Below are 10,900 nucleotides of genomic sequence, written 5' to 3'. Positions count from 1 at the left end.
GATTACATTGGGGGATAGTGGTTAGATTGTAGGTTCTGAATGGTGTATATCTGATCTGTACATTTAAGAATTGTGTACCTTCAGTTCAGTTCAGTTCAGTCTCTCAGTCATGTCCGACTCTTTGTGACCCCATGAATTGCAGCATGCCAGGCCTCCCTGTCCATCACCAATTCCCGGAGTTCACTCAAACTCACGTCCATCGAATCAATGATGCCATCCAACCATATCATCCTCTGTCGTCCTCTTCTCCTCCTGCCCCCAATCCCTCCCAGCATCAGAGTCTTTTCCAGTGAGTCAACTCTTCACATAAGGTGGCCAAAGTACTGGAGTTTCAGCTTTAGCATCAGTCCTTCCAATGAACACCCAGGACTGATCTCTTTTAGAATGGACTGGTTGGATCTCCTTGCAGTCCAAGGGACTCTCAAGAGTCTTGTCCAACACACAGTTCAAAAGCATCAATTCTTCGGTGCTCAGCTTTCTTCACAGTCCAACTCTTACACCCATACATGACCACTGGAAAAACCATAGCCTTGACTAGATGGACCTTTGTTGGCAAAGTAATGTCTCTGCTTTTGAATATGCTATCTAGGTTGGTCATAAATTTCCTTCCAAGGAGTAAGCGTCTTTTAATTTCATGGCTGCAATTACCATCTGCAGTGATTTTGGAGCCCACCCCAAAATAAAGTCTGACACTGTTTCCACTGTTTCCCCATCTATTTCCATGAAGTGATGGGACAGATGCCATGATCTTAGTTTTCTGAATGTTGAGCTTTAAGCCAACCTTTTCACTGTCCTCTTTCACTTTCATCAAGAGGCTTTTTAGTTCCTCTTCACTTTCTGCCATAAGGGTGGTGTCATCTTATTTCAATGAAATGTAAGTTAAAAAAACGATATGCTGACTATAGGAAAGAGTTTCTATCCTTGGAGTGAGAAAAGTGGATCAAGGAAGAAAAGTAGTGAGGGACTACCATTCATTTACTTCCTCCTTTGTCACTCCTTTTCTTTCCTAAATTCAGTATGAGAGGATCAGGGACTCACCAGCTCAGCCCCCAAATCTTCAGAGGTTCACAAACTTCTGTCTGGGGGCTTTCTGCTTAGAGGCGGGTAAGGATGGATCTATAGAGGGAGGTCCCGCGAGAGAAAGGACTCGGAGCCCCTCCAATCCCACACAACACTGCAGGAACTGCAGGAACAAGAGCAAAGCTGTGGGACCAGCAAAGTGCCAACCGCACCGCTGCTAGTTCCTAGTGTTTCAGCGGCTGGATAGCGACAGGATGACTTCCTGCCTTCCCCGCGAAAAGTCTGACAGGTACTTCAATTAATTCCAGAGCGATAACTCTTTATTCACAAAAGGGTTATTCTCCGCTAGCTAGAAGCGAGGACAGTCCATTGAGGACTGGAACAAAGACTCAACTGCTTTGCTTTTTTTTTCTTTTTTAAATTCGGAGCCAGCAGGAGCCAACGCGCCCCTTCTAAAAGTGAAGGGCTGGAGCCTGTGGACACTTCTCACCCGCCGGGTCTCCCTGGGGACCAGGCGGTGTGACCCGATCCTCGCGGGAGGGAAGCTTGCCCTGGCGGGAGGGAAATCCATTCAGCCTAAGAGTGAGTTGCACTCTTCTGGGCACCTGGCCGCACGGAAACTCCAGTGAACTCTCCTGGAAAAGAGACCATGCCACCCGAGTCTCTTTCCAACCTCTCCCAGCCCGCGGGCGGGAATCGGAGCGGTTTCGTTCCAGGGATGTCGGAAAGGGATTTCCTACCCGCCCCGGACGGGACCACTGCGGAGTTGGTGATCCGCTGTGTGATCCCGTCCCTCTACCTGCTCATCATCACAGTGGGCTTGCTGGGCAACATCATGTTGGTGAAGATCTTCATCACCAACAGCGCCATGAGGAGCGTCCCCAACATCTTCATCTCTAACCTGGCCGCTGGGGACGTGCTGTTGCTGCTCACCTGCGTCCCGGTGGATGCCTCGCGCTACTTCTTCGACGAGTGGATGTTCGGGAAGGTGGGCTGCAAACTTATCCCGGTGATCCAGCTCACCTCCGTGGGGGTGTCCGTGTTCACGCTCACTGCCCTCAGTGCCGACAGGTAAGGGCAGAGGCCGCGGCCGTGGAGAGGGGCGGAAGTGTACCTGGGCAAGGAGGGGTAAGAGAAGGGCAGGGAGGAAGAGGGGAGAGGGGGAGAGAGACTCTATCAGAGGATTAGAGTAAAAGGAGTTAAAATGGACAGAGATGTGAAGCTTGAAAATAAAATAAGAAAATCATTATTTTAAAAATATTTGCATTAGTTTAAAATTGCACAGCCTCGCCTTTCCCTTCCACACACTTTGTTGTTGTTTAGTGGCTAAGTCGTGTGTGAGCTCTTGCGACCCAATGAACTGCAGCACCACCAGGCTTCCCTCTCCTTCGCTATCTCCCTGAGTATGCTCAAACTCATGTCCATTGAGTCACACACACTTTGGGGATCTTCATTATCCATTTCATAGAAAAGCTATAGAATAGATGTGCAACAATCCTGTAGAAGCTTTTGGTGTGTCCCTAAAAACTTAGAGGTGCACTTTCCTTATTCAGTAGTTTAATAACCTGATAGATAAGACTGTCTGCCTTAATACCAGGAAAGTGTTTGATTTTGATTTTTTTTTCCAAATAAGGAGAAGACTTATTTCAATGACTAGCTAAATGCTGCTATTTATTTGAAGCAAAAACATCTAGAATAGTACATGTTCTTCAGACATGACTTTATACATTCTTCTAGTTTTATTACCTGAAGTCCAGTGATATGATTTTTTTCCTCCTACCAACAGGTAAGATACTAAGTTTTAGTATCTTAAAACAGTGCTGGAAAATACATCTTTGATATAAAATCTTCTTTCCATATATTTCAAGAGTGGGAAAGGTCTGTTATTCTACCTTATGGATCAACTAGTTCAACTGTGTTATTTTTCAGATGAGGATATTGAAGCCCAGGCAGGCCTGGGAGGAGAATCCAGTCCTGTTGACTCTTGGTCCAGTACCCTATCCCAGACTCTCTACAATCGTGATTTGGGGAATTTAAGCAGGAAGAATATCTGGATGGGTGTGGGGAGAAATGTGTAATTAGACATCACTGCATGGATCCTGGTCAAATTTCCTTAGGAGTGGGTTGTTGACTTAAACTGTTTAGATAAACAATTTAACTTGAATGATTAAGGTGGTGTTCATGATCCTTCACTTTAATTTACATTTTAAATTATTAATGAAAAATGAGTCCATCTAAATTTCCTGGCATTTGTAAGAATACCTTTACATCACTTTGGCATTGAGAAGTTAATCTTCATTGATGAAAAGACAATATTCAATAGAAAGTTGAGAGCCATTGTCTTTTAAACCAAATACTACTGACCTTTTAGTTTGTGTAATGTATTCTTTCTAAAACCACATTCCTATAAAGATGGGTGACTTTGAGTAAGTTATGCATCTCATTTTGTTTCTATGACCATTTCTATTCAGTATTATCTTTTAAAACACTTTTTTGTATATCAGAAGAAAATGTGACTTTTTAGTTTAGTTGCCCTTCTTCATGGAATCCATTTTAATTAGAATGTGAAAAAATTCTTAGTGATTAGAATAAAACTTAACGAAGAGCTATCATTATAATAGTTACTCTATGCTTTCATTTTTAAAAGTGATATCAGTAGCCAGACATAGGGCTTGAGTTTATTTCATACTACTTTTCTCAATCTACTGTCTTGGAGATTGGAAAATTGACTTTGACAAAAGAGAAAATGCTATTCTTTATATATTTACTGACTTTTTTTAGTTTATGTGTATCACGTACTTTGTAAACATAGTGTGGGTACTTTAATAACAGCATAAAGTTGGTTGCCTCTTCTGTGTGGTCCAGAGCCTACTCTTGCTGCTCGGTGTGCATTTTGAAAATTTAAATCAAGGAACTGGAATTACTAGTGGTGAAATTACATAGTACATTCCAATATACGCTTCAAATGGTTTGGAAATGTTTTGTTACACGTTTACACTTCTGTTTTTCTTCCAGAACATAATAATCAAGTGTTGATTAGTAATTAACCTCCTCATACTTCATCTCACTGAACATTTTAATTTCTTGTGGATTTGGAGATAGGTGTAAGATTAATTGCCCTTAGTACTGTGCTAAATTTTTTTTTTTGTTTCTTATCCTCACAACACTATGAAATAGGCACTGTAATTATTACCATTTCAAAGTGAAGAAAATTAAGACTTGAAATTAAGCAACATTTCCACAACCTCACAGTGATGAAACCATTGTCTGAACCCAATTCAAAACCTGGACTCTTCATCATTAAGATGCGTTATTACTTTCCCTGGTATAAGAAATTCTTAATGGCTTTTCCTATTTAATAGCAGACTGAAAAGTTAAGTTTAACACATCATCATAATATACTACTTAACTCTGCAGTAAGCAATATTTGTTTAGCCATAATAATACTGCATTGACTATCTTGTAAAAATGTAATATATCTTACTAAATCAGGAAGTTAGGAATGAGAAGAATAAAGGTGGTATAAGAAAGAAAATCTTTAAATATCATAACAGGATGTCAAGAGCTAATGTCTGTAATATTTAATTCAAGAGACAATGGCAGAAATACATTTCTTGGACGTAAGGAGGTAATGATTTGAAATTTGTTTTAACTCAGGAGTGGGACCAGAGATGGAATGAGAGACTTCTAACTTTTCTTTGTAGCACTCAGTGCTCTCTGATTTGAAAAACAAACCAACCTATTTGAATGCATTCATCTGATAAAGTTTAGAAAAGAAGATACATTAGCTCATTCTAGTTACTGATTGTAATTCTTTCAGTTTTGGAAGAACATTCAGTTAATCAGAATAGGAGAAAGAAACTCATGCCTGTTGAGTTCTGCCACGTGCAAAGTCTGTATCGTGTTTGCAACTTCATTAAATTTGGAGTTGAAGCTGCTTGTTGTTGCTTTGCTTTCATTTCTGTATGTTTCTTGGGAAGACCTTCTAGATGAAAATGTGAACTGCCACTTTCCTGTTGAGGGTCTGGAAATGACACCTGGTGCAAGTCAGGAAGGAGAAAGACTATTTTATTGAGGTTGGGAGCTGCTCCTCTCCTATGGGCAATGGGATGAATTCTTACAGAACCTCAGAGGGAGACTTTATCTGCTTGTTTTGTAGCTTAAACTATTCTGACTTTTTGAAATATCAGACTAACTCAAACATAAATAAAGAGAAGGCACAAGATCATGGCATGGTAACTAACTGCTAGGTGCCAGGCATTGTAATAGGCACTCTGTACAGTTTTTCTAATCACAAAACGTTGAGGGAGATGTTTTTATCCCCAACTTACAGATGCAGAAAAAGATCTTAAGTGATATTCTAAAGGATATCAGAGATGAAATAACAATGCTAATTTGTTTGACTAAAATCACTTTTTTCTGTATTTTGTTAAAATCCTAGGTATATGGGTACCCTGAAATGCTTTTAAAGATAGATATAAGTAATTTGAGATTTACATATGATTTTGTTCTTTTTGCATTATTATTAACTTACTTAATAGTCATGTGTAATTGAATGAGGTGTTTAAGCTATTGTGTCCTGGAGTGTGGTTCATTTACCACTATGATGGTATTAGGTGGGAAAAGACTTCATGAGGTCTTGACATTAAAGAAATTTAAGCTATAAAGACAGAATGCTATTCCATTTCCAGTTCTTTCTATCCTTATGACTAAATTAGGGAGAAAACCCCAGTCTAAATTCTTCTCTGAGGTTTCTCAATGTCCTTAGGGGAAAAAAAAGGTAGGAGACCCAACCTCAGAAGCTCTAGAAAAGTATTCAGGTAAATTTTAATAATACTATTTTGTGAACATTTTATATTTTATGATTATGTGTTATCATACTTGCAGTAGTAATTGGAAATAAAATCATTTAATTAAAAATTTCAATATATGATAATACCTGCAGTATGTGTAGATGGAGAAAATACTGGTGAAGGATGTAAGCAAATTATTGAAGTTTGGGAAATGACAATTTAAAATATTTTTCTCATCTTTTCTGTGCTCATAAGCAGTGGAATGACTTGTGGACAGAGAGACACCAGGGTTCTTAGTTATTCCACACACTACATTACAGCTTGGGAATAATGAGGTGTTGGCACCTCTCTCTGTTTAAAAAAACTTAAAATATTTATTTTATAGTGGAGTATAGCCAATTAACCATGTTGTGATAGTTTCAGATAAACAGCAAAGGGACTCAGCCATACATATACATGTATCCATTCTCCCCCAAACCCCCTCCCATCCAGGCTGCCACATAACATTGAGTAGAGTCCCCTGTGCTATACAGTCAGTTCTTGTTGGTTATCCATTTTAAATATAGTGGTGTGTACATGTCAATTCCTTTCCTTCCTCTCATCCTTAATCCTGGAAACCACAATTCATTTTTTTTTTTTACATTACTAAGTGTAAAAAAAATTTTTTTTTCATTCTCTAAGTCTATTTCTGTTTTGTAAATAAGTTTATTTGTTATTTTTTAAAAATTCTTTATAAAAGGGAGGTCATATATTTCTCCTTCTCTGTCTGACTTTGTTAACTCAGTGTGACAATCTCTAGGTCCGTCCATGTTGCTGCAAGTGGCATTATTTCACTCTTTTTAATGGCTGAGTGGTATTCCATTGTGTATCTGTACCATATCTTCTTTATCCATTCCTCTGCTGATGGACATCTAGGTTGCTTCCATGTCTTAGTTATGGTAAACAGGTTGGCATCTTAGTAAAATCTCTCTGTCTTTTCCTTTCTCTTTTTAATTTTTCTTTCTTAAGAGAGTAATTTGAGATGTACTGTCTGCCCAGGTACAGAGCCATTGTAAACCCCATGGATATCCAGACATCAGGGGCAGTGCTGTGGACCTGCGTGAAGGCCGTGGGCATCTGGGTGGTCTCCGTGCTGTTGGCTATTCCCGAAGCCATATTTTCCCAAGTGGCACGCATTGGCAGCTTGGATAACGGCAGCTTCACAGCGTGTATACCCTATCCTCAGACGGATGAATTACATCCAAAGATTCATTCAGTGCTCATCTTCTTGGTCTACTTCCTCATACCACTTGTTATCATAAGTGTTTATTATTATCACATTGCAAAGACCTTAATTAAAAGTGCACATAATCTTCCAGGAGAATACAATGAACATACCAAAAAACAGGTAAGCTCTGTAGGTGTGTATGTTGAGGGCATGCTGGTGAGAAGCAGTCAGTGCTATTTTGAGTTCTAGTTCATGGGCTTTCAATACCAGGAATGATTAGAACAGTAAGAGGACACTGGGACATGCAGTAGCCTGAACTAGAAGGGATGTTGGAGACAGGGGTCTCTATTTTGTGGCCATGTCTCAGCAGTCCGTGGGGTCGCTACGAGTCGGACATGACCGAGCAACTTCACTTTCACTTTTCACTTTCATGCATTGGAGAAGGAAATGGCAACCCACTCCAGTGTTCTTGCCTGGAGAATCCCAGGGATGGTGGAGTCTAGTGGGCTGCCGTCTATGGGGTTACACAGAGTCGGACATGACTGAAGCGACTTAGCAGCAGCAGCAGCTTAGCTAAAGTCCACTGAGGTCCAATTTATCTGACACCTGAACATGCCTGTTAGAATGTCTCTGATGGCTTTTCTTTACATGCAAATGTTTATGCAAAGAAACACATAACAAACCAGAAAAAATTTCACATTTTAAGTATGTGTGTGTACTAAGTTGCTTCAGTTGTGTCTGACTATTTGTGACCCTATGGATCTTCCTGACACAGGGATCAAACCCAGGTCTTCTGTATTGCAGGTGGATTCTTTACCATCTGAGTCACATTTTGAGTATATATTTATTCAATTATTGTTTCTTCTCCCATTAGCCCACAAGGGATGACAGAAAGTCTGGGGGAAGTTTACATCAGAAAAGGACTAGGACACTACCCGGGGACGGGGGGTGAGGTTTGGTTAGAACACCAAAGCAGGAGACTGGGAACAGAGGGCCTCAAAACAAGAGTGAAAGGGAGCAGAGGGCGGGCTGGTGCCAAGGTCACACTTGGTCTAATTCAACTTTATAGCTTTTCCAATAAGTAAATAGTAAATAAATGTATACTGCAGTGAAATTCTGGCACCTAGGCTCAACCTGCTATGGAGGCCCATGCTTAGTAATGGAAGCTTCACATTCACTTTCCTAATCCATCCAAGTTGTCTAATTGATGCTACTGGACTATATCCAGAGCACCACATTCTGCTTCCTGATCTAGACTCCTTCTCACTTACACTTTTGTTTATCATTCACCACTACTTACTCCCAGTGTCAGATCTGTTTTAATCCTAAATCTTTCCAGACTTCCCTGGCATATTCTAGTCAATTACCAATAGTTTTAGCTCAGAAAATATCTTGTCTACTATAAATTTCTTGATAAATTATGTCTTCACTTTCATGTTGCCTTATTTAAATATTCATACAAATTAGACAAATGTGAGCTAAACTTGGGGCTCTAGATGTTAGAAAATGATTTTTAGATTTAAAAAGATTACTGTCTCATATTTGAATTTTGTCTATTTATCACATTCCTGAAGACCTTCCTATAAAACACTAAACATACTAGGTGAATTTTATGAAAAGAAAGTGTTTTTATTTTAAGGGTATGTAGTCTAACATAATAATGTTTATAGAAATAACAGTTATATCAGATGGTTTTGATTTATGAGAGGCTGGAGTTTAAATTAAATTTCAAGTTTTTTTCTGTGTGTGTGTGGATAGGATTTTTAAAAAGTCATGCCCTATTTCAATAGATCAACTTTTCTTATTTAAAATACTCTGATTTAAAATTTTTTAAGCTTGAATTTATTCTGTGGTTTTTTTAATTCAATGAGTTTAATACAAACAGAAATGATTTATGTTTATAGTGATTGTGATAAGGCTTGAAGCAAAAGGAAAAGTTAAGAAATTTTTAAGATCACAGTTTTAACATGAACGTAGCCTTTTATAAACTGTCAAACATTTTAAAGTGAAAATAGTGAAATGACCAAAATAGGCTACATCAAATTGTTAAAGTCATTATCTTGGCAAGGAAAATCGTTTTTGTGCTTTTGGGTGCATTTGCATGCTATGGCTGAGTTTTACATCTTTCGAACACAGTGTGTTTTAGAATGTGGCTGCCTCCATTTTCATTTTAATCAGAGGGACTATTTCTTTATATTTGCAGATGGAAACACGGAAACGCCTGGCCAAAATCGTGCTGGTCTTTGTGGGCTGCTTCATCTTCTGTTGGTTTCCAAATCACATCCTTTACATGTACAGGTCTTTCAACTATAACAAGATTGACCCGTCTCTAGGTCACATGATTGTCACCTTGGTTGCCCGGGTTCTGAGCTTTTGCAATTCCTGTGTCAATCCATTTGCTCTTTATTTGCTCAGTGAAAGCTTCAGGAGACATTTCAATAGTCAGCTCTGTTGTGGAAGGAAGTCCTATGGAGAGAGATCCACCAGCTACCTACTCAGTTCCTCTGCAGTGCGCATGACCTCCCTGAAAAGCAATGCTAAGAACGTGGTGACCAGTTCTGTATTACTAAATGAGCACAGTGTGAAGCAGGAAATGGCACTGTGATTTTGTCCATTCAACTCACTACCTGAAAAGAAAGTACTCTTGTATTTCTGTTGAGTAGAACAGAACTGAGCTATTATTTTTCTTAGCAAATCTCAGCTAATTCATTAAAGGATTTCACAATTGACTCAGAAAACGCAAAACAAACATTGTTACCATTTTTCTCTGAACAAGACTTTAAATGACATTAAAAATGTATGTATCCCTCACATTAAAAGTGATTCAAAATGCAACTCTATATTTGTATAAGTCAATATTACTTCAAGATTGAAGTTGTTTCTAGAGCCAACTCTAGGGCATTTATTTTGAATTTGTTTTATTTGGGAGCATGAAATAAATTTTTTTTTTTTTACTCAATGATCTGGTGAGTGTAATAGTCAAGCTCCAAATATTTGAAATACAAGTCATTTTTTTCCTGGTGAATTTTACTCATTACTAGTGCATGTATGTATATCCATTGTTTGAGTAAATTAATAGAAAATTCAAAAGGTGGAACAAATCTTTGTGCAATTAATCATAATTTATAGAAATAATTTATATCTGTAACTTCTAAGCATGTGATTAAAAGGTGTGAAGACATTTGTATTATAGTGAAATAGATATCATCTGAATATGATTTGAATATAAAATGGGCATCATATGTCCCAAATTGTTAAATTATAACTCATAACTTGACATGGCCATCTTATTGTACCTTGCTAAATGTTTGGATATTTGGGTGATTCTGTGTAGCTGTGATGAGATATAATTCTGGTGAGTTCAGCCATTTACTCTGGTGAATTCAACCATCCTTTCTTGCAATAGCCACCAGATGAGTGTGTATATAATCTACTTGGATAGTTTATTCTGCAATAGTATCATAATTATTTCAATAATTTTGGATTAAAATTTCAAAAATGAAACTTAAGGAGGATTCCACAGCCATGTGGGAGAGGTAGGATTTAAAACCATACCATGACATACATACTCACTACTCCACCATCTCTCTCTTTCTTTCTCTTTTCTCTATTGGCTTTCTTGTATCTCAAATAGCTGCTCTTAACCTTTAGGAAAGTTGGAGAGTCCCTCATCAGAAAAGTGTAAAATATCACAGATAAATTTTATATTGACTCTAGGTATTATATAAATCTTTCAAGTATCATTCATTAAAATCTAAAGAACCGTGGGTCTCAGGGTGAGAATATTTGGTCAATCAATAACCATTCTTTCTGCTAATAATAAGGTGAGGGTAGAAATAGATATGTATGAAAGATTACAATATATATGCACATCATATTA

The 10,900-nt window shown here is 38.3% G+C and overlaps 1 protein-coding gene across 2 annotated transcripts; it reads left to right on the top strand.

Moving 5' to 3' along the window:
* The first annotated feature begins 1,202 nt into the window (after positions 1-1,202).
* On the top strand, positions 1,203-10,124 carry NMBR (neuromedin B receptor). 2 transcript variants are annotated; one of them, XM_055534694.1, is made up of 4 exons: positions 1,203-1,309; positions 1,836-2,091; positions 6,852-7,200; positions 9,224-10,124. In XM_055534694.1, the coding sequence occupies exons 2-4, from the start codon at positions 1,856-1,858 to the stop codon at positions 9,623-9,625; spliced, it is 987 nt and encodes a 328-aa protein (XP_055390669.1). In that variant the 5' UTR covers positions 1,203-1,309; positions 1,836-1,855; the 3' UTR covers positions 9,626-10,124. The 2 variants fall into 2 exon arrangements, with proteins under 2 accessions (XP_055390669.1, XP_055390668.1); XM_055534693.1 differs by lacking the exon at positions 1,203-1,309 and having other exon boundaries at positions 1,661-2,091.
* Positions 10,125-10,900: the final 776 nt, after the last annotated feature.

The sequence above is a fragment of the Bubalus kerabau genome, chromosome 9 (assembly GCF_029407905.1).
Source record: "Bubalus kerabau isolate K-KA32 ecotype Philippines breed swamp buffalo chromosome 9, PCC_UOA_SB_1v2, whole genome shotgun sequence".
Taxonomy (NCBI): domain Eukaryota; kingdom Metazoa; phylum Chordata; class Mammalia; order Artiodactyla; family Bovidae; genus Bubalus; species Bubalus kerabau.
Note: the sequence above shows the minus strand (reverse complement) of the source record. Positions and strands in the feature narration are given on the sequence as shown.

Coding starts and splice junctions, on each gene's coding strand:
- NMBR (XM_055534693.1), top strand. CDS start 1,670: ATGCCACCCGAGTCTCTTTCCAACCTCTCCCAGCCCGCGGGCGGGAAT. Junction 2,092..6,851: donor ACTGCCCTCAGTGCCGACAG/GTAAGGGCAGAG, acceptor CTGTCTGCCCAG/GTACAGAGCCATTGTAAACC. Junction 7,201..9,223: donor ATGAACATACCAAAAAACAG/GTAAGCTCTGTA, acceptor TTATATTTGCAG/ATGGAAACACGGAAACGCCT.